General features: G+C 38.8%; 2 protein-coding genes across 4 annotated transcripts in view; one reads left to right on the plus strand and one right to left on the minus strand.

The window, feature by feature from the left end:
• The window catches only part of DHX29 (DExH-box helicase 29), a 53,296-nt gene extending 42,622 nt beyond the window's left edge, over positions 1 to 10,674 (minus strand). For all 3 annotated transcript variants that reach the window (XR_004026747.1, XR_004026748.1, XM_003265928.3), the window contains exons 1-3: positions 10,346 to 10,674; positions 1,878 to 1,951; positions 569 to 682 (exon numbers count right to left, since the gene is read on the minus strand). Coding sequence is in view for 1 of the 3 variants with exons in the window: in XM_003265928.3 (XP_003265976.1) it covers positions 569 to 682; positions 1,878 to 1,951; positions 10,346 to 10,532 (375 nt within the window). In the remaining 2 variants the exon portion in view is untranslated. The remainder of the gene's footprint in view (positions 1 to 568; positions 683 to 1,877; positions 1,952 to 10,345) is intronic.
• A 30-nt stretch (positions 10,675 to 10,704) lies between these two features.
• Positions 10,705 to 24,428, plus strand: part of MTREX (Mtr4 exosome RNA helicase) — a 118,856-nt gene continuing 105,132 nt past the window's right edge. The window contains exon 1 of the mRNA XM_030798497.1: positions 10,705 to 11,110. Coding sequence (XP_030654357.1) covers positions 10,977 to 11,110 — 134 coding nt within the window. The 5' untranslated portion in view covers positions 10,705 to 10,976. The remainder of the gene's footprint in view (positions 11,111 to 24,428) is intronic.

A 24,428-nucleotide genomic window follows, 5' to 3' on the forward strand; every position in this document is an offset into this window, starting at 1 on the left:
TATTCCACTGGGTAGACATATCCTAATTTTATATTTTTCTATGGCTGAACACTTAGGATATATTTTTTTTTATTACAAGCTGTGCTTCAGTGAACATCTCTATACATAAAGATAAAGCATTTTAACATACTTTCTAAAGCATAATCATTATGGTTAGGCAGAGCTGGGTTCAAATCCAGACCCTGTTTACTAGTAACCTTAGGGTATAATTTAGGGCATCTTTGCAAGCCTCAATTCTTTCACTTGAAAAAATGGGGCCAAATACATTTACTTCATAGGACTGTTGTGTCAGAGAAAATGTAAACAAAGTGCCCAGCACAGAATCTAACATAGTAGGTGCTCAATAATATAATTCTGGGGATATACCTTAATTTTCATATCACCATTTTAATGTGTGCACTTGTACCTTCTTGATTTAATGTGTGCACGAGTCCTTCTCTATCCTTGGAGATGGAAATGATCTACATAAAATCTCAATGGAAGTTGTAAAGCCATTTTTATCTCACATGAGGAGCTGTCTAAAAATGCTTCACTAAAGCTAAGGAACTTAAAAAAGTTTGCAAAATACCTGCAATTTTTTGGCAGTAAGTCTTCCAGAAATCATTCCTTTGTCATTATTTTGCTTTTTATGCTCATTGATCACTCCAATAATTCTTTGCTCTAGTTTGTTATTAATTACCACCTGTTGAGGCCAAAAAGGTCGTATCATTTAGAAGCTAAATTATTAAAAAATTAAAAGCCAATCACACAGTTTTCTATATTCCTGCCAACCAAGCCCAAAATTTCAGCTAAAATCAGATACAGTAATTATCATTTTTTGGACTACCACCCATTTGACCACATTCCTATCATTTCTTTAAGAAAAAATGTGGTATGAAAAAAGCAACTCTTGTTATCTTTAACACGTGGCAAGAAAAAGCCTCTCGAGGGCAATGTCACGAGACATTGTCCTTGGACTACCCTTGGGTTGCTGTCAGAAAGATTCCTAAGTTCCATCCCCAACATACTGAATCAGAATTCTTGGAGGGGTTTAATGTAAACCAGCGCAAGCACACAACCTAAAAGAATGAACGCTACACTAAAAAGGGGTATAACAAGTAAAACTGAAAACTAAATATGTAGTAATAAGCTACACAAATTCTTTTGGCTTCTAGACTTTGATTCCTACTTTTTCCTACTAGCCATTTTATTTTCTGTTCTTTTGTTATTTTTGACCTAAGAGTACACAAGCATCTACTTACAAAAATATCTTCCCTTTATTACTTTTTAACTAAATGTCTACTATAAACTAAGCCCAAAAATATAATTCAGAAATTCGCAGTCTAGCCCAGAAAATATATATAAAGAGACACATTATAACCCAGCATGGCAATTCTCAAAAAAGATATATCAAGTAATAGTAGAACCACCAAGAAAATCAACTGGGCGAGTTATAAAGGACTTCATAGACGTCACAGAGGTGACAAATAAAAAGGGTAAATAAGGGCACTCTAGGCAGAGAGTACATGGGTAAAAGCTAGAAGTTGTAAAATCACGGATTTAGAAGAACAAATGAGATATTCATGAGATGTCCCATGAACTAAAATATTAAGTAGAGATCAGAGTAGTAGAGAGGAGGGTGAAAAGGTGTTCTAAGACAGACCTGAAAAAATGTATATGCCATGCTTAGAAGTTTAGATCTTAACCAGACCTTCCTTCATTTCTTACTGTCTCTCAACATATGTGTATGATTTACTTCTTTTTAGTAGAGATTAGCTCTTAGAGTACTATTTACAAAAATTTAAAACACCCCATCATTTTCTTACATTTAAGGATACATCTTTTTTTGGGAAAAAAAGGGGGAAACATTTCTTTGACTCAAAACGTTGGTTACTTACTTTCAAAATAGATTTATCCAGATTTGCAGTACCACTAGAATCATTTGTAGAATTAAAACTATAAATTTTTGGACCTGTAAATAATACAAATAGACAAGGCAATTTAATGATTAATATCTATTACATTATTTTAATTTTCCTCTAAAGAATGCTAAATATTAAATATTTGATTTCAGCTTTTTTTTCCCCAATACTTCACCAAATAACTCAATCTAGTAGCTAGCAATATCCTCTCTAAATTTTCAACATTTTACCAATTAGCATTCCTCCATGTTAACCAGTTTCTCATAAAATGCAAATGCCTACATATCTTTTAGGTTAAAATCTATCTTTATCCTCATATCTTTTAGTCAGATGCTTTTCTCCTGGCACTTAGCTGAGGCAAAACTTCTCAGAAGATATGATTGTTGGCAGAGTAGATGGACAATTTTAAAGAGAAAGCACTCTTTCTTGAAGGTGGTATGCTAAGTGAAAAGGGAGGTGGGAGTTCCTATCATCTTTTCTCCTTGAACTCAAGTCCAGGGTTGCTATCGTTTCCTAGGGCTGCCATAACCAATTACCACAAACTTGATGGCTGAATACAGCAGAAATTTATTCTCTCACAATTCTGCAAGTTAGAACTCCAAAATCATGGTGTGAGCAGGACCATGCTCTCTCTGAAGGCTCTACCTAAGAATCGTTCCTTCCCTCTTCCAGTTTCTGGTGGCAGCATAACACCAGTCTCTGCCTCCTCCTTCACACGGCCTTCTTCCCTGTCTCTGTGTCCAAATGTCCCTATCCTTTCTCTTGACATTCGTTATTGGATTTAGGGATCACCCTAAATCTAGTATAATTTCATCTCAAGATCCACAGATCTGTAGAGCTTATTTCCAAACAAGGTCACATTCTGAGGTTCCAGGTGGACATGAATATTTCAGGCGACACTACTCACTCAACCCACTACAGTTGCCAAGTCTGTTCCAGTGAACAGAAACGCTGTCTAGTGTCAGTCCTTTAACAATGAGTAACCAGGAAACAATACACATTATTTTCAAACTTTTGGTCTCATGACCCCTTACTCTTAAAAATTACTGAGGATCCAAATAGTTTTTGTTTATGTGGGTTATGTCTATTGATACTTAGTATATTATAAATTAAAAGGGAAATTTTAAAATATTCATTCACTAAAAATAATAAATCTGGCCAGGTGCAGTGGCTCATGCCTATAATCCCAGCATTTTGGGAGGCTGAGGTAGGAGGATCTCTTGAGCCCAGGAGTTTGAGACCAGTCTGGGCAACATAGTGAGACTTTGCCTCTACAAAAGTTACCCAGCTGTGGTAGCGCATGTCTGAAGTCCCAGGTACTCAAGAGGCTGAGGCAGGAAAATTGCTTGAACCCAGGAGTTCAAGGCTGCAGTAGTGGCTACAGTGAGCTGTGACTGCAACACTGCACTCCAGCCTGGGCAACAGTGAGACCCTGTCTCTAATAATAATAAAAATAGGCCAGGTGTGGTAGCTCATGCCTGTAATCCCAGCACTTGGGATGCCGAGGCAGGCATATCACATGAGGTCAGGAGTTTGAGACCAGCCTGGCCAACATGGCAAAACCCCATCTCTACTAAAAATACAAAAATTAGCAAGACCTGATGATGCATGCCTGTAATCCCAGCTACTTGGGAAGCTGAGGCAGAAGAATTGCTTTAACCCAGGAGGCGGAGGTTGCAGTGAGCCGAGACTGCATCACTGCATTCCGGCCTGGGAGACAGAGCGAGACTCTGTCTCAAAAAAACAAACAAAAGAACCTCAACAAAATAATAATATTAATAAAAATAAACCTGTTCCGTTAATATAAATGATGCTTTTGATGAAATGTGCCTATATTTTTCAAGACAAAAAAAAATTTCCGTTTTTGCAAATCTCTTTAATATCTGGTATCTTAGTCTGCTCAGACTGCCACAACAAAATACCACAGACTGCTGGATGGCTTCACCATCAGAAATCTATTTCTCATAGTTCTGGAGGTTGGGAAGTCCAAGATTAAGGTACCAGCAAGGTAGGTTTCATTCTGAGGCCTCTTCTCTTGGCATGTAGGTGGCCACCATCTTGCTATCTGTTCACATGGCTTTTTTCTCTGTGCTTACTCAGAGAAACTGAGCTCTCTCAGGTATCTCATTTTATAAGGACACTAATCCTGTTGGATCAGGGCCCCATCCCTGTGATCTCATTTAACCTTCTGTACTTCCTTAGAGCCCTTATCTCCAAATATAGCCACACTGGGGGTAAGGGTTTCAACATATTAATTTTTGGAGGACAGAAACATTCAGTTCATAACATCCAGCTTCTGCATTCAATCTGCTGTAACATTACACATCATGTAGCCAACTGGACAACCTCACTGCATAATCATGAGAAAATGAGCATGAAAAATGGCAAATAACATCTCAGAATTATTATGAAAAGTTTTCACTTCATGGAGCCCTTGGCAAACAAGTCTCAGGTTCCTTAGGACCTCCTGAGCACACTTTGAGAACCACTGCTGTATAAGAATGATCCCAGGCCAGGCGTGGTGGCTCACACCTGTAATCCCAACACTTTGGGAGGCCAAGGCGGGTGGATCACCTGAGGTCGGGAGTTCGAGACCAGCCTGACCAACATGGAGAAGCCCCATCTCTACTAAAAATACAAAATTAGCTGGGCATGGTGGTGCATGCCTGTAATCCCAGCTACTTGGGAGGCTGAGGCAGGAGAATTGCTTGAACTCAGAAGGCGGAGGTTGCGGTGAGCCGAGATTGCACCATTGCACTCCAGCCCAGGCAACAAGAGTGAAACTCCATCTCAAAAAAAAAAAAAAAAAAGAAGAAGAATGATTCCAGAATCATAAATCTAGTTGCATGGTTTTTATACACCTTAAAATAAGAAAAGCATTTTTTTCTACTTTGAGACATTTAAACATTAAATGTTCTTATGATTTTAAAGTCAAAGACTTTGCTCTCTGCTGGGTTACATTAGGTTCTTCATTTTAAGATGGTAGCTAATATAATTAGATATTTTAAAAGAACAAAAGTTTTTGAGAATAACTTCTTGAAATTAACTTGTACATCTGGGCAGTCTGAAAGAGAAACATTCGTGGTTCTCTGAATTACTGCTATGCTATAGTGATATCGGAGGTACCCAAAGCTACCTGGCATATGTAAAAAGATAATTACAACTCTGGTATAGTATTGTTAGTTTCCTTATCTTCTAGTCTCAAACTTTACCTTAATTCTAGTAATCTCTCTTATAAATTCATGTCAATGGTGATAAAGGAGAGTATATATTTAGTAGTCTTTAACTATTTCTGGGGAGTCTTATCAATTATAGTAACCTTGTGCACAAATTTAGCATGCAGTTTTAGAGGTCCCCAAACGCATCAAGAGGCCCCAGTTATAACCCTTTTAAAAAGTTACAGATAGATGAGCAGTACATTACCAAGATTACATGGAGAAACAGTTCAAAGTTGATATGCTACTGACAAGAGTAAGACTGTAAATTCCTTTAAAAATGCCAGCCGGGGCAACATGGTGAAACCCCATCTCTACAAAAAATACAAAATATTAGCTAGGTGTGGTGGCTTGTGCCTGTAATCCCAGCTACTTGGGAGGCTGAAGTGGGAGGACTGCTTGAGCCTGGGAGGCAGAGGTTGTAGTGAACCACTGGGTGACAGAGTGATCCTATCCAAAAAAAAAAAAAAAAAAAAAAAAACTGGTTGGTTTTTAATTTACCCAGTTGAAAAGATTAAAGTAAAATTCTCATCTGTCTCCTCCAAACATTTCACCTAAGAGTTTCAACTGTATCACTTCCTTGAAGTTAGCTTATACTGCAAACTTCCAGAGGGTAAATAAAAGAGCTGAGTTTCTGAAAAATGATCAGAGAAATCAAGGAATCCTGCTCAACATTCACTGGGCCAGATTCACTTTTGCCAAGTAAAGTGCGTAAGATTTATGACAGCTACTTTCCTTACTGCCTGGAGACTTTTACAATTTTTGGTTTTGTGTTTAATATGGTGGAAGTTACTGGAAATCTGACTGGAAGTAAGGATGTTAGTATGCAATATCTCCAAGGCAAAGTATTATGAATTCCAAATTTATAAATGAAAGGTCATGGAACAATGCAACATATATAGCTGGCTCTCAAAAATATTTACTGCATTAAAGTTGAAGCACAGACAACTGATTTCCTCAAAATGACTCAGCTAATTAAAAAAAAAAATCAACCAGAATCAGTTTCTTATTGCCCAATAATCTTTTCTTTTGCTACGTGTTCTTTTTATACTGTATTTTAAAGGAAAAAACAATGCTAATGACCCACTATGACTAAGACCTTCACTTTGAGTTGTTAGCACTCTGATGCCCTTCTGATCAACAGTGTGTACATCTGTAGAATGGTTAATCAGGCAATGGACCCAAACAGGGACTCTGGTGGTAAACAGATCCAGTGCCTGTCCTCATGGGGCTTATATTCTGGAACAGTAGTATAATTAGTAAGCAACTAATACTCAAATGAGTAATAAAGGGGAAGTGCAGAGTGCCAAGAGAATAGATGAGGATGAATTGATGTAGTCTGAGCAATTAAGGCCTGTGAGGAAGTACACACTGCTAGGGTCGCCCGACTAATCATTTTGAAATGCAAACCAGCTGAAGTTTCTCCTCTACTTAATACCAACACCGGCCCCCACTTCCCATTGAACTTGCTCTGGCTCCTTCCCAGACTTCCAGCCACATTTTAACTTTTTCTTTCTTCACTCCAGCCACACAGCACTATCTTCTTACAACATGCCAAACTTGTTTCCACCTTAGGGTTTTTAGGCTTGTTTTTCCCTCTGCCACAAATACTCTGCAGATCATCTCAGTTTAAATGTTTTCTAAGGGAAGCTACTCCTATTCCAAACCTCCATTCTCCATTTAATGTTTACCAAGTCACAGTTTTCTGTTCCTCATAGCACTTTTTCTATTTTAGTGACCCTAAAAAAAATTTATAATGGCTTTTATAAATTTATGACATCCATTCCCAATTCTTATTCCCCTCTTAAAATGTTAAGCCTCAACTAGGTTCAAGGATTTTCAGAAACACAAGCCTCTTGGTTGAGAGAAAACTTAAATTACTGAATCTCTTATTTTGGTCTCAGTCATAACATGATAAAGCAGCTTAATTATAATTAGGCTAAGGAAGTGGCACTTCTAAAGCACAGGAATGGAAAGAAGAAAGAAGAAAGAAAAGAAAAGAAAAAAGAAAGGCAAAGGGAAGGACAGTAAAAGAAAGATGGGGAAAGGTCTTGCTATTCCTAGAACACTCCAGGCTTGCATCTCATGGCCTTTCTGTTCCCTCTCCCCAGGAGACTCTTTATCCAGTCATCTGTGTAACTACTTTACCTGCCTCCTTTGCTCAAATGTCACCTTCTTTTTTTTTTTTTTTTTGAGACGGAGTCTCGGTCTGTCGCCCAGGCACGATCTCAGCTCACTGCAAGCTCCGCCTCCCGGGTTCACGCCATTCTCCTGCCTCAGCCTCTCCAAGTAGCTGGGACTACAGGCGCCCGCCACTATGCCCAGCTAATTTTTTATATTTTTAGTAGAGACGGGGTTTCACCGTGGTCTCAATCTCCTGACCTCGTGATCCACCCACCTCGGCCTCCCAAAGTGCTGGGATTACAAGCGTGAGCCACTGCGCCTAGCCACCTTCTTATATGATGCCTTCCTTCCCTGACCATCCTATTTAATACTGAACCTCTCCCCACCCTCCTCCCTATTCGGCCTCTTCAGAAATTCTTTGATGAACAAATGAAATAAAAAAAAAAAAAAACCAAGAGTGGTAAGAATACCCCAAATTGTGCAAGCCATTTGGTGATTTTGAACCTCTACAATAGAGGACAATTTTGACCAGCTGTGCCGAGTACAATCCTTCAAATTGGAAAGATAAGGAGGGATGGAAGTAGAGTAGAACCACTACATCTACATTAGGAACTACACAGAGTTGAGCATTTTTCCACTTTTTTCTCCAAAATAGGTTTATTGTATGTTATACTATATATTAAAAGCATCCTAAAATAAACCCAAAAGTTATGTGCAAATTTTTTCTCTTGATTTCTTGGTCTTAATAATTCCTTTGAACTTTCCTTACCAGTTATCCAAGAAATTTTCTTCATGACGATATGCACAGCACTGGAGTAGATACTGGGGAAATGTTAACACATATCCATAAAACTATTCCTATATATTTTGTAGGATATATAAAACGTATAATTCTTTACATATCATAAGGCAAGAACTAACTATCAAAAAGAATGATTTAAACAACTAGGATATGTCAGTTGTGAATAGCAGGAAGAATTCAAAAGGAAGTTACCTGAAATGGGTATTTTAAGGTTTTGATAGATGATGTTAGGGACAGATTGCACTCCATGAGGAAAAACATGGCAAGAATAAATATGAGGAAGGAGAAAACTAAGAGCTCCATTTGGAGAAATGAAAACACACCACATTTGCTATAGTTGAATAGAGGAATTATTAAAAGGCTAGAAAGAGGGTTTTAGAAGCTAGCTAAATGATTTGGATTTTATTGCAAAGTCAGTGAGGATGCCATGGAAGAAAATAGGAAGTGTTACGACCAAAGCAGCATTTCTGGAAGACCAGTCTGATGTTGATATGCAAGACCAACTGGAGGAGGCAAAATGAGCACAGCTATGGAGCCCTATTAAAAGACTTTGTTGGTACTCCAGGAATTCACAAGTACCGAGACTAGGATGTGAACTACACAAATGCAAAGTGAAACATGGAAAAACAGAAACAAGGAAGTCGAAGGAAAAGTTAGTTTGGGGAAAGAAGAGTAGTTTAGTACTAGCCCTGTTACATTTGAGATGCTTGCAAAAAATAGGGTCAGAGGATCCAGGAAAATGTATAAATTGCCAATTTGAGCTTGGAAGACAGGCCATCTACAAAGGAAAAGATAGAAGTAATGGAAATAGATGAACACTCCTAGAAGGGCTTTAGGAGCGAACTATACTGTCAAGGATTGACACCTTGAGAAAGGGTCACATTTTGGGGCTGGAGGAAAGAGAAGCCAAAGAATACAACAAATCACTATCAGTTCAAATAATTCAGAGGAATGTCAGTAAAAGACAAAGGAAAAGTAAAAAAGAGGCTGATCCACAGAATAAAACTGCCATAGTTGTCAGGGAGAAATTCTATGTATTTGTAATTACAAGTATGCTAACTCTGTAGCTAACACTACAATAAATTGCAGGGTAAAGAACTGTTTCCACCTTCTAGGTAAAGGTCTGGTACCTGCCTACTTTTTCAGTCTCATCTCATTTCCTCCTTTGGCAATGCTTTATGTTCTGTGAATTCCTCAAGAGCCCCAAGCTCTTTCCTGACTCAAAATTTTTACACATGATGTTCATTACGCCCGCCTGGAATACTAATTTCTGCCATGCTTCACAGAGTTAACTCCTTTTTCATCCTCCTGATCTCAGCTTAACTGTTACATTTCCAGACACCATCCATGATACCTGCTCATCCCAAGAAAAATTAGATTACCCTGTTAAACTGTCTTCCCAGGCTTTTCTTTGTGGCACTTATCTATTATAAGGCTATAAATATGTCTGTGTGCGTTATCTATCAGTTAACACCTATCTCTGACATTAGACTGGCAAACTCCATGAGGTGATGTCTCTTTTTGCTCATCACATTCCTCACATCTTATCAGATACATACTAAATATTTGCACATATACACATAAATGCTCAGCAAATATTTCTTGAATACTCCAATAAGCACAAGCAAACAACCCGAGAAGAACACAACAGAATGTAATTGTTCATCTTTTGAGCTCAACCGTAATAGTGGCCTGCTCATCTGCAGCAGGAATCAGCCATCTACAAGTTGAGTTGTCAAATCAATTTGTACAGTAAGCAAAACTGCATGGCGGCAGAAACGAGGGCAGACAATTTCACAATAGGTTACACGTAACCAGTGTGTAACCACTGTGTAAGTCCTGCAATTTTTATTAAGTACTGATTTTTCCAGAACGCATGGAGACACTAGATTGTTGCTGAAAATGATATGAAGAACAGACAGAAAATGGGGCTGGCTGGCACCAGGAGGTCAGGAACTCCACTCAGTACTCGTCTTTGCGTTAGCCTAGCTAGCTGAGATGGTGCTCAGGATGGATCCCTGCTAAAACAGGAGGTAATGCAATTATTTTGTTTTTAGAAGGGGGAAAAGTGTGAGTTAAAAGGGAAATGCCAGGCTGCAACAGGGCTACTGTCAGAATTTTGGAGGCCCAAAGAGCATAGATTTTTAATCTAAAACAAGACCACCCCATGGGGAGGTAGCAGCTCGAGTGTTGGGAGATAGAAACGTCGGGCCCGAAGCTCCTCCCGGGTTCTAAGGCCCTTTCCTCAGGCCAAGCAGCAGGGTCTCAGGGCAGACAGCCAGGGGCTGGGGGACCCCTTGTACCTTGCTTGACACGGGGCTCCCTTACGCTGGCAGCGGCAGCGGCACCAGTGGCCGGCCTGGACACCGGCTTCTTGCTTTGGGCCTCCCCGGCAATTCCAGCCTCGGCAGATCTGGCTCTGGAAGCAGACACGGCGGCCCGGACCACCGTGGCCGCTGGAGCCTTGTGTTTCTTGTTCTTGCCGCCCATGTTGCAGCTGTGGCAGAAGATCCTTCGCGGCCCAGGCCCCGACGCTATCACTGCACAGCCGAGAGCTCTTCACATTCCCCGGCTCCGGGGCAGCTACCCTGCGCTTCGATCCGGGCTTCTCGGGCCGGGGCGACCGCCCTCGCAATTGGTCGAATTCAGCAGGCTCCGCCTCCTTGAGTCTCCAGCTGCCTGCCACACGCCAGGCGCCGAGCGCCGCCCTCGCTCTTTATCCATTGAGCAGCTTATCCACTTTAGGTCGGGAAGGAAAGGAAAGGAAAGCAGGAAAAAAAAAAAAAAAAAAAGTCAGGGGAACATTTTTGTCGGCTGTGCGACTTGACTACTTTTGTCTCCTGCGGGCCACTGTTGAGCCTTCACGAGACGTCACTGTCTTCGGTCGCGGGGCATCGTGGGTAGGAGGGAGTTTCGCTCTCACTGCTCCCAAAGATGGCGGACGCATTCGGAGATGAGCTGTTTAGCGTGTTCGAGGGGAACTCGACCACTGCGGCGGGAACCAAAAAAGACAAGGAAAAGGACAAGGGGAAATGGAAGGGGCCTCCAGGGTCTGCAGACAAGGCAGGGTAAGGAAGAAGTTCCAGTTGTTGCTTTTATTTTTTTTCTCGGTGCTGAGGAAGAAAACACTACTCTCTTAGGAAGAGCACGAGAAAGTGAAGTGTACATTGAGTGGCGTTGGGAAGTGAAGGGGTCCCAGAAAAAAGTTGGAGAGGGTGGAAGAATGTTGGTTCGTGGAAGGGGAGTCTTGGCGTTTGCTGGTGTTTGCAGGCAGCGTGATCTTCTGCTTCACTTCCCTTAGGTCGATGTTGCTGATTCTATCCCCATCTTCGCGGTTGTCTCCTGGGTTTTGTAGCTACAGCACCAGCACACCACCTGGGACATAGTCGTTAATAAACAAAACGAATGGTTAGTTGAGTAAAAGGTGAAAAAGTTTAGAAAAAATGATATGAATTGATGTGGAGGGGAAAGGGCAGATAATAACATGAGAAGGGAGAGACATTTAATTTCCAAGATGTAGTAGTTTTCCGTAAAATGGAGATAATAGTGCCTACTACTGGTGGTGATATGAGGAATCAATGAGATATACGTGTAAAGTGCCTAATAGTGGTTAGCTAGCTATCATTAATAAATGGTAGCTATCGTGAGTTTATTGAGAAAAAATTTAAAAATTACTGGACCCTACCCATATGTTTAGACTGGTGCATACAGCCACCAGAAAGTGTACAGATCTGTTTATAGTAGAACAAGGAAAAGCTATTACTTGTATTAAATAAAGTAAGGTGATTAATTAACAATCAACAAAATATACTTTTGGCATTGTGGGGCCAGATACCCAATAGATGCTTGAAATTAAATTAGACATGATTTTGCTCTCAAGGAATTTTCGGTGTAGGGAAAGAGAACAGGTACCCATTAAAGAGTTACAATATAGGTGAAGAAGTGATTAACTTAAAATGAATGGTATATACAATTAAGTGTTATAAAAGTTCAAGAAAGGGAGATAGCTATTTCTGACTTTCAGGAAGGCTTATATGCAAGAGGATATTCTGAGTTGAGGAAATTGTGTTGTTAATGGTGCCAAGTTTGTTTGTTTTTGGGAGCACAAATTGAGCAAGAGGAACTGTTTCACTTAGGGACTACAAGAGATAAGACTGGGAATATACATTGATTTGAGAACATGAGGGGACTTGAATATCAAGCAGAGGAGTTTTGATTTCATTTTTAAAACCATGTTGAACAAGGTGATTGGATAAATAGAATGATAGTTTAGGAAAATTAATTTGGCAGTGGTTGGCAGAGTACTATAATAGTATAGGGAAAGAAGATAGACATTCATAATGAGAAAGTAAATTAGGAAATTATGTTATCTGGTTGTAAAGATGAAAAGAACCTCAACTCAGGCAGTGGCAGAGGAATGAAAAGGTATGAACATGTTAAGGAAAAAATGGACAGGCTTTCATTAATTAAGGAAAACGGGAAAGGAAGTCAAAAGAGAGGTTTAATTTGCATGTCAGGGTGAAAAAAACAGGGACGTTCAGAGGTTTTGATATAGTGATAACATTAATTTGGCTTGAGACAATGTGAAGGGATGCTAGTATATCTGTAGGAAAATGTCCACTGGGTAGTTTTAATAGGGTTTTGGAGAGAGACCAGGAGTGGAGGTATATATTTGAATATCATTTGAATTGGTCTCCTTGAGGTAGAGATCCCTGTGGGGAAGTAAGTGACACAACACAGAACTTCTGGAGAGGGTACATAAGCCTAAATAAGAGATTAGAGGGATAACAGAAAATTGTATCAGGAGTGTGAAATGAGTGGAACAAAGTGGAAAAATAGTCTACTCGCATTAAGTTGGATTGGGAGAGTTTGGGGAAGCTTTTCAGAGAAAATAAGAAAGGAGGACCAATTATTTTTATTTCTTTCAAGACAGGAAGTAATAGTTAATAGTTGCTAGTGTTTGGGCAACTATGATATTATGAAGACAATGCATATATAATTTACCTCAAATTTGCTAGAATAAAATGAGTTTGATTTGCAGGGTAGTTGGGGTAAGCTGTTTGACAACCTTCCAAAGTGAAAAGAGGAAATAAAAATCTAATTTACATTTAATTATATTAGGAAATGAATATTAGAGAAAGGAAATAAGAAAACACAGGAGAACGTTAGTAGCTTAAAGGGTTTTGTTTACTACCAACACTTGTAGCAAGGTCTTCTAGATATTTTTAAGAAAAAAATCCTGGCCGGGTGCGGTGGCTCACGCCCCTAATCCCACTTTGGGAGGCCGAGGCGGGCAGATCACCTGAGGTCAGGAGTTCGAGACCAGCTTGACCAACATGGCGAAACCCCGTCTCTACTAAAAATACAAAATTTAGCCGTGCCTGGTGGCAGGCGCCTGTAATCCCAGCTACTTGGGAGGCTGAGGCAGGAGAATCGCTTGAACCTGGGAGGTGGAGGTTGCAGTGAGCCGAGATTGCGCCACTGCACTGCAGCCTGGGCGACAGAGCTTGACTCCATCTCAAAAAATAAAGAGAAAAAATCCTGTTTGCTTGATTGCAGTGGCCATAGTAACATTATGCATAGTGTGATTCTCATCTGATCTGTGTAACATAGGAGGGCAAATCATGGAACTTCAGAGGAACTTATTTAGTATTCTAGACCAAGTGGATGCTGTTTAAAAAAATTGTTTCTTTACCTTTTAGAGATGGGGTCTCATTTTCTCACCCAGGCTGGAGTGCACTGGTGCTTAGCAGCTTATGGTAACCTCAAACTCCTGGCCTCAAGCATTCCTCCCACCTCAGCCTCCTGAATAGCTAGAAGTACAGGTACACACCACCACGTCGGGCTAATTTTTAAAATGTTTTGTAGAGACGGGTGTCTCACTATGTTGCCCAGGCTGGTTTCAAACTCCTGGCCTCAAGCAGTCCTCCCACCTTGGCCTCTCAAAGTGTTGGGATTCCAGGTGTGAGCCACTGTGCACAGCCAGTGAGTACTTTTAAAAAAAACTTTATGAGAATTGTCAAACTATGTATTTTATATATAAAACAGTATGAAGAGCTTCATGTACTCGTAACTCAGCTTCACCAATATCAAGTCATGGTCAATCTATTCCTACATTTTTTTTTTTTAATCAAATGCAAGTTGTTTTTTCTCCCTAAATATTTCAGTATTGATGTCATCCAACAAAACTAACAATAATTCCTTAATATCATTAAATACTGAATCTGCAGTGAGATGTCCCCAGTTGTCTCGGATGTTTTTTGATCATTGGTATTTGAATCAGGATTCAAACAAAACCCTACACTGTTTTTATTGTTATGTCCCTTAAGTATCTTATGCTGCAACAGCCTCCCTCTTTTTTTCTTCTGCCATTGATTTCTATTTTGGAGGGATGAGTGAAGGGAGAAACCAGGTCATCTATTCTGTGGAGTTTCCTACATCCTGGATTTGCTTTCTTAAACTGCCATTTAACTTGCTTCTGTATCCTCAAGTATCTTGGCTGTAAGCTGTCCTCATCCCTAGAGCTGCATTTTGTGACACAATAGCCACTGTCCTCACGTAGCTGTTGAGCACTTAAAATATGACTTGTCAGAATTGAGATGTTTGGTGAGTGTAAAATTCACACCAGAATTAGAAATGTTAATATGAAAATTGTAAAATATCTCCTTAATTTTAATTTGGTTATAATTGAAATGATAGTATTTTGCATATATTGGGTTCAATGAAAGATATTAAAATTTATTTCAACAGTTTCTTTTTACCTTTTTAAATGTGGTTATTAGAAAATTTTAAATTACATATGCAACTTGTAGCTTGTATATGTATGTATATATACTGGACTGCTCTGATCTAGTGGCTTGATTAGATTAGGTTCAATTTATTTCCTATTTCATTACATAATGTCTGAATATTCTACTGTTCTAAGATTGACAAGTTGGCGAAAATAGTATCACCCTGCTTCCTCATCAACCTTTCACATGATGGCTTTAGCACCTAGTGATAATTGCCCAGGTCCATTACTTCACTAGTACTTGCACAGTGGCGATTTTCTGTTTTTATCATTTCTCTCTGCATTTATTACCTGGAATCCACCTATTAAAAAAGGCATTGTCTCATCAGCTGTTTGTTTACCTTGAAATACAGTTCATAAAGAAAAGGCAGGATAAATGCTTGATCCTTTAACAATTTTTAAGGAAATGAGTTGTGTCCTAAGGAAGTTTCAATAGTGACCAACATGGGTGTATGATTATGTTTAGTTTCTGGGTAAATGAGTGGATTTTTATATATTTACTCCTTTGCACTTATTTCTTCTTCTTCTTTTTTTAATCTTATTGGGGTATAGTTGAAGTGCAGTAAACCACCACAGTCAAGATAAACATTTCCATCACCCTCAGGAGTTTTTTTGTGCCCCTTTTTAATACGTCCGTATCGCCACCTATCTAGAACTTATATTTTCTAAAATTTTATTTAAATACATTATGTATTCCTTTTACATGGCTTCTTTTACTCAACATAGTGCTTCTGAGATTCAGTCATGTGGTGTATATCAATAGTTTGTTTTTATTGCTGAATAGTATTGTTTTATGCATATGCCATATTTGTTTATACCTCCATCTGTTACTGGACATTTGAGTTGTTTCTGTTATGTTTTTTGAAACTTGGATTTCCAATCTTTTGATCAGTGAGCACTCTTTAGGTTGGCTTTTGTGTCTTTTTGACAAGACATCATCAGTCTTTGATAGCTTATGTGCTTTCTGGATTTTCTGGACTCACTATACACTTTCAGTGCCAAACTTGGAATCAGCCATATCTCTAAGGAGCCTCTAATTTCTTATAGTGAGAAATGTTATTTTGTGCTTAGGGTGCACAATGCTACTGGATTTCATTGCTTTTAGGTTTTTACAGTACAAAGAACTAGGGAATCTTTGTTTTTATAAAAAATAGAATTCATACTGACATTTCCAATACAATTAATATCACAGGGTTTTTATTTAACTTTTTGGATTTTTATAAATGTATCATTTCTTGGTTTTGTTGAAAATCCTCGTTCCTAGGCCAGGCACACGGCTCATGTCTGTAATCCCAGCACTTTTGGAGGCTGAGGCAGGTGGATTGCCTGAGCCCAGGAGTTCGGGACCAGCTTGGGCAACATGGTGAAACCCTGTCTCTACAAAAAAAAAAAAAAAAAAAAAATTTAGCTGGGTCTTGTGGCATGCGCCTGTAGTCCCTCCTAGTCAGGAGGCTGAAGTGGGAGGATTGCTTTAGCCCTGGGAGGTTGAGGCTGCAGGGAGCTGTGATCATGACACTGCACTCTAGCCTGGGTAACAGAAAGAGACATGTCTCAAAAAAAAAAAAAAGGAAAGAAAATCCTCATTCCTGCTGACAATTACATAATTAAACTTTTTCTTATATATACTTATAACAGTTTAAAAATAATTTTGCTATTAATAAGATATTGAATACAGTTGTGGTTCTTTTTGCCCTCAGAATATATCGTGGTAACAGTGAAAATACTCTGTAGTTCTTTTCTCTAAATGTTTATGCCACTAATTTGATATTTATTGTGTTCATTTGTTTCAGTGTATTTACAGTTTTTAAGAATTGCTAAAAATTTAATTTTTAAGAAATTATGTAAAAGATTTTATAGTTCCAAAATCAAAAGTTTAAAACAGTACATTCTTGCTTCCATCCTTGTCCTTTCTTCCATTTCCTCCCTCCCCTTTAGTTTTTGCTTTGTCTCATTTCTTTTTGAAAATATCAAATTGTGTGTATAGGTGTGTCTATCAGATTTCTCCATTTCTCACTTCTTGTGCAAAAGGTAGCATTAAAAACTGTTCATCTTTTTTTACTTGATATTTTGACCAAGAGATCATCGTATATCAATATGTAGAGAGCTGTTTTTTTTTTTTTAACAACTGCATAGTTGCAGTCTTTCAATCAATGTTCTCTGAATGAACATGGTATTATTTTCAGTCTTTTGCTGTTACAAATGATGCAACAATGTCTGTTTTGTACAAGTCTGTTTCTTGTTGTTGTTGTTTGCCATTTTATCTTTGGAATAGATTCTTAGAAGCGGAATTACTAGGTCAAAGAGAGTAACTAAGTAGGCATTTTTGCTAGATGTAGCCAAATTCCTCTCCACAGGAGATGTACCATTTTGTGTTTTCAACAGTGTGGTAGCAATGACAGTCCCACAGTGATGTTCATGTCCCAATCCCTAGAACGCTTGAAATTGTTAGGTTACTTGGCAAAGGAGAAAGTTGCAGATGGAGTTCATGCTGCTAATCAGTTGACCTTGAGGTGGAGAGAGAATTCTGGATTATCCAAGTGGGACCAAAAGTGAAAGAAAGAAGCTGAAGGGAGAGAACCAGAAAGACAGCAACATTAGAAGGGCTCTGGCTGACTTTAAAGGTGGAGGAACAGGGTCATAAGCCGGAAAATGTGGGTGATCTCTAGAAGTGGAAGTGGCAAGGAAATGGATTTTCCCCCAGAGCCTTCAGGTAGGAACACAGCCCTGCCAACACAGCACCCTAATTTTGGTCTTATAAGACCTATATTGCACTTCTTTCTTTCTGAACTATAAAACAGTAAATTTGTCCTATTTTAAGCCAACCATCCCCAACCTTTTTAGCATCAAGGGCTGGTTTCATGGAAGAAAGTTTTTCCACAGACCAGCAGTAGGGGGATGGTTTCAGGTTGAGACTCTTCCACCTCAGATCATCAGGCATTAGATTCTCATAAGGAGCGTGAAACCTAGATTCTTCACATGTACAGTTTACAGCAGGGTTTGTGCTCCCATGAGAATCTAATGCTGCTGCTGATCTGACTGGAGGCAGAACTCAGGCGGTAATGTTCACTCACTCGCTGCTCACCTCCTGCTATGCAGCCTGGTTTCCTAACAGGCCATGAACTGCCCGGAGGTTGGGGGCCCATTTTAAGCCACTGGGTTTGTGGTAATTTGTTACAGCAGCAATAAAAAGTTGATACAGTAATGTGTGAGAGTACTTTATGGCCTTTTTCACAGTGTATTGAACTTGGATTTTTGTCAGTGAGATCGATGAGAAATTGTATTTCAATTCGTGTTAATTTATATTTCTTTTTGTATGAATGAAGCAAAGCATCGTACATTCAGAGGCTATTTGATTTTGTGAATTGTTCATACTTTTTTTCATCTTTAAAAAAATTAATAGTTGGTCCTTTTTAATTTTTAGGACCTCTTTATGGACTAGGGATATTATTCCTCTAATGTAAATTGCAAATATTTTCCCCAATGTTTTGTCATTCAGAAAAATTTTAATACAGTCACATTTGTCATTCTTGTTGCTCTTGGATTTTTTGTCATGTTTTCTTCAAATCCTTGTATGGTTTTATTTTTTACGTGTGCATCTGATCCTTTTTAAACTGGTGCTTTTCATTGTGTTAAACAGGTTGCCCAGATAGTCTAAAATCATTTTGACAAATATTTGTAATGATGATTATTATTATATATATTTTTTGAGACTGAGACAACAACAACAACAACAAAAACCCATATTCCGTTGTGGCATAGAGCAATAGTTAATCCACTGGAGATTACTATCAGGTTAACTTCTTTGTAGCTCTCAGAATAGAACTATTTCTGAGTATATGTGTACTTCATACAAATCTCCATCAACTGAGAAGGTTGTTGTTCTACACTAGCATTTTAAAAATAGTCTGTATTTATACTTACATGTAATTGTACAGAGAAGTATAAGACTGTGGAGCTGGGGGCAGTGGCTTATGCCTGTAGTCCCAGCTACTAGGGAGGCTGGGGCCACCCTGGATAATACAGCCGGGACCCAACTTGAAAAAAAAAAAAAAACCTGTGGAATGCTTACATCATTGTTTTATACCCTGGCAGAAATCAAATAAACACAGTTAGAAGTTATAACAGAAATGTTACTACTGACTCCACAGAAATAAAAACAACCATCACAAACTATTATGAACACCTCTACACATACAAACTAGAAAACCTACAAGAGGTGGATAAATTCTTAGACACATACATCCTCCCAAGACTGACCCAGGAAGAAATTGATTCCCTAAGCAGACCAGTAGCAAGCTCCAAAATTAAATCAGTAATAAATAGCCTTCCCACCAAAAAAAGCCCAGGACCTGATGGATTCACAGCAGAATTCTACCAGATGTACAAAGAAATGCTGGTAGCATTCCTACAGATATTATTCATAAAAATTGAGGAGGAAAGACTCCTCCCCAACTTATTCTGTGAGGCCAGCATCATCTTGATATCAAAAATGGGCAGAGACACAACCACAAAAAACTTCAGGCTGTGGTGTATATGTGCCACATTTTCTTAATCCAGTCTATCGTTGTTGGACATTTGGGTTGGTTCCAAGTCTTTGCTATTGTGAATAGTGCCGCAATAAACATACGTGTGCATGTGTCTTTATAGCAGCATGATTTATAGTCCTTTGGCTATATAGCCAGTAATGGGATGGCTGGGTCAAATGGTATTTCTAGTTCTAGATCCCTGAGGAATCGCCACACTGACTTCCACAATGGTTGAAAATGTGGCACATATACACCATGGAATACTATGCAGCCATAAAAAATGATGAGTTGGTGTCCTTTGTAGGGACATGGATGAAACTGGAAAACATCATTCTCAGTAAACTATCGCAAGGACAAAAAACCAAACACCGCATGTTCTCACTCATAGGTGGGAATTGAACAATGAGAACTCATGGATACAGGAAGGGGAACATCACACTCTGGGGACTGTTGTGGGGTAGGGGGAGGGGAGAGGGACAGCATTAGGAGATATACCTAATGCTAAATGACGAGTTAATGGGTGTAGCAAAACAACATGGCACATGGATACATATGTAACAAACCTGCACATTGTGCACATGTACCCTAAAACCTAAAGTATAATAAAAAAAAAAAAAATCACCAAAAAAAAAAAAAACAAACAAACTTCAGGCCGCTATCCTTGATGAACATCAATGCAAAAATCCTCAGCAGAATACTTGCAAATCAAATCCAGCAGCACATCAAAAAGCTAATCCACCATGATCAAGTAGGCTTCATCCCCAGGATGCAAGGTTTGTTCAACATACAAATATCAATAAATGTGATTCATCACATGAACAGAACTAAAGACAAAAAACCACATGATTATTTCAATAGATGCGGAAAAGGCCCTCGATAAAATTCAACACCCCTTCGTGTTAAAAACTCTCAATAACCTAGGTATTGAAGGAACATACCTCAATATAATAGAGCCATCTATGACAAACCCACAACCAACATTATACTGAACAAGTGAAAGCTGGAAGCATTCCCCTTGAAAACTGACACGAGGCAAGGCTGCCCTCTCACCACTTCTATTCAACATAGTATTGGAAGTCCTAGCCGGAGCAGTTAGGCAAAAGAAAGAAAGAAAGGGCATCCAAATAGGAAGAGAGGAAGTCAAACTGTTTGCAGACAACGTAATTCAATGTGTAGGAAACGCCATAGTCTGGGCCCAAACACTCCTTCAGCTGACAAACAACTTCAGCAAAGCTGCAGGATACAAAAATTAGTGTACAAAAATGACTAGCATTCTTATACACCAACAATAGCCAGACCGAGAGCCAGGTAAGAGAGGCAATCTCATTCACAATTGCCACACATCTCCCCCCTCCTACACACACACCCTAGAAGTACAGCTAACCAGGGAGGTGAAAGATATATGCAATGAGAATTACAAAATACTGTTCAAAGAAATCAGAGAAGACACAAACAAGTGGAAAAACACCCTATGCTCATGAATAGGAAGAATCAGTATCATCGAAATGGCTATAGTGCCCAAAGCAAGGTACAGATTCAGTGCTATTCCTATCAAACTACCAATGACATTCTTCACAGAACTAGAAAAAACTACTTTAAAATTTATATGGAACCAAAAATAGCCAAGGCAGTCCTAAGCAAAAAGAACAAAGCTGGAGGCATCACATTACCCTACTTCAAACTATACTACAAAGCTACAGTAACCAAACAGCATGATACTGGTACAAAAACAGGCACATTGACCAATGGAACAGAATAGAGAGCTAGAAGTAAGGCCGCGCATCTGCAACCATCTGATCTTTGACAGAGCTAACAAAACGAAGCAGTGGAGAAAAGACTCGCTGTTCAATAAATGGTGCTGGGATAACTGGCTAGCCATATGCAGAAAATTGAAGGTGGACCCCTTCTTTACACCATGTTTAAAAATCAACTCAAGGTGGATTAAAGACAAATGTAAAACCCAAAACTACACCCTGGAAGACAACCTAGGCAGTATCATCCTGGACCTAGGAACGGGCAAAGATTTGATGACAAAGACACCAAAAGCCATTGCAACAAAAGCAAAAATTGACAAATGGGATCTAATTAAACTTAAGAGCTTCCATACAGCAAAAGAAACTATCAACAGAGTAAACAGACAACCCACAGAATGGGAGAAAATTTTTGCAAACTATGCATTTGACAAAGGTCTAATATGCAGCATTTATAAGGAACTTAAATTTACAGGAGAAAAACAACCCTATTAAAAGATGGGCAAAGGACATGAACAGACATTTCTCAAAAGAAGACATACGTGGGGCCAAAAAGCATATAAAAAAAGCTCAGTATCACTGATCATTAGAGAATTGCAAATCAAAACCATAAATGAGATACCATCTAACACCAGTCAGAATGGCTATTACCAGAAACTAAAAAAAAAACAGATGCTGTCAAGGTTGCAGAGAAAAGGGATCACTTATAACTGTTGGTGGGAGTGTAAATCAGTTCAACCGTTGTGGAAGGCAGTATGGCAGTTCATCAAAGAACTAAAAACAGATATACCATTAGACCCAGCAATCCCGTTACTGGGTATATACCCACAGGAATATAAAGCATTCTACCATGAAGACACATGCATGTGGATGTTCATTGCAGCACTATTCACAATAGCAAAGACATGGAATCAACCCAAATGCCCATCAATGACAAATTGGATAAAGAAAATGTGGTATACATACACCATGAAATATTATGCAGCCATGAAAAAGAATGAGATCATGTCTCTTGCAGGAACATGGATGGAGCTGGAGGCTACCATCCTTAGCAAACTAATGCAGAAACAGAAAACCAAATACCTCATGTTCTCGCTTATAAATGGGAGCTAAAAGATAACTTACGAACACAAAGAAGGAAACAACACACTGGGGTCTACTTGGAGGGAGAGGAGCAGAAAAGATAACTCTTGGGCACTGGCCTTAATACCTAGATGATGAAATAATATGTACAACAAACCCCCATGACGTGTTTACCCGCGTAGCAAACCTTCACATGTACCCCCAAACCTAAAATAAAAGTTTAAAAAGACCAAATACTTCTGCTTGGCACATGTTCTTCTCTAGGCGAGATACAATGGTTGTGCACGATGGTCACTGCTTAACTTTTATTACAGTTAGTACTAAATGTCATTTCAGGTAGTGTGAGTACTTGAAAAAACTTCTTATTTGACATAATTTCAGACTTAAAGAAAATATATAAGAATGGCACCAAAATTCTTGTACACCTTCACTCAAATATTCTAAATTTTAACATTTTACCACATTTACTTTATCCTCCCTTCCTCTTTCTTCCCATAATGCATATGTATATGTGTATGTTTGTGGATATATAATTTTTTCTGAACTGTTTAGAGTAAGTTGCAGGTATGTTGCCCATTTACCTCTAGATTTCTAAGTTGTTTAGTGTGTATTTTCTGAAAATGAGAGCATTCTTTTATATAACCACAGTTCAGTTTATAGTTATCAAAATTAGGAAATTATATATTGATACAGTACTGTTACCTAATCAGACTTATCCAGATTTTGCCAATTGCTTTAATGTCCCTTATAAGGAAATAATTCTATATAGGATTAAGTGATTTGGTTGTCATGTCTTTTTTGTCTCTACTAGTCTTTGAATTTCATGACCTTAACATTTTAGAATGTGTTGCTAGGTGTTGCCAAATTCCTCTATAGGTTAGAGATTGATTTTTATCCTCTGTAGTTACAGGCTAGTTATCCCAGTTTGGGTTTGTTGGCCAATAAGTTATAATTAGATGTTGGCCAAATTTGTTGTTTGGGTTTAATGGCCAATTTGGTGCTCTTTCTTGTGCTATATATAGAGCATGCTACCCTTAGGAACTAAGAGGAATAACATTCTCAGATGGTTTCAATAAATTAAAACCTTATCCTTAAAAAGTAAGCTGGTTATCTACAACACTTCATTTGCAGCCTTTCTGGATAACTCAGATGTTTGTGTGCAAGTTCCACATGTGACATACATACCAAGCTATGAGAGAAATAAATAACTAGAGTCCTAAAAGTCTGACATGGAATATTAAAGAATAATATAGCACATCTGACCAGAAGTGTTCTACCATGAATTTCAGTTTCTCAAAGGTTTGGGAACTTTCATGTTTCTTTGTTTTATAGACTTTAAGCAGCTCCTAATAGAATGTTTTAAATATAGTGGCTTAGTTGTTGCTTACCCAGAGAGAGAATAATAGAATGTTACACCTAGAAAGGATCTCAGTTATTGTCCAAATGTCTTGTTTTACTGAGGCCCAAGGATGTTGATGGCCTGTCCAGAAGAGGTTCACATAAGTAGTCAGCAACAAAAATGGGACTAGAATGAATAGCTTTTTCGCAAAATTGGGAGTGACAGAATTTACAAATTTTAGGTTTTGCTAAGTATCAAAGAATGGACTTCATTATGGAAAGGTTGTTCAAGCATATGGATCAGTATTGTGTTACCCTTTATTAAAAAGTCTTTTTTTTTTTTTTTTTTTTTTGAGATAGAGTCTTGCTCTGTTGCCCAGGCTGGAGTACAGTGGTGCAATCTCGGCTCACTGCAGGCTCCACCCCCAAGGTTCACACCATTCTCCTGCCTCAGCCTCCCGAGTAGCTGGGACTACAGGTGCCCACCACCACACCCGGCTAATTTTTTGTATTTTTGGTAGACATGGGGTTTCACCATGTTAGCCAGGATGGTCTGGATCTCCTGACCTTGTGATCTGCCCGTCTTGGCCTCCCAAAGTGCTGGGATTACAGGCATGAGTCACCGTGCCTGGCCTAAAAATTGTTTAAATAAAACATAAAGAAAAGTGTGCAGATTATGGGATGGATTTTTAGAGTGTGTGGAACACATCCATGCAGCCACCATTCTGTGCAAAAAAATAGAATATTACAACCCCTCTGTGTCCCTTAGAAAAATAACTATCCTGATAACATGTGTTAGTGTTTTTGTTTGGGACTGTTATGTAAGTGGAATCATACAAAATATATTTTTGTGTTCGGCTTTGGCTCAACATTGTTTGCACAATTCATGACTGTAAAT

This window comes from Nomascus leucogenys, chromosome 18 (genome assembly GCF_006542625.1).
Source record: "Nomascus leucogenys isolate Asia chromosome 18, Asia_NLE_v1, whole genome shotgun sequence".
NCBI lineage: Eukaryota > Metazoa > Chordata > Mammalia > Primates > Hylobatidae > Nomascus > Nomascus leucogenys.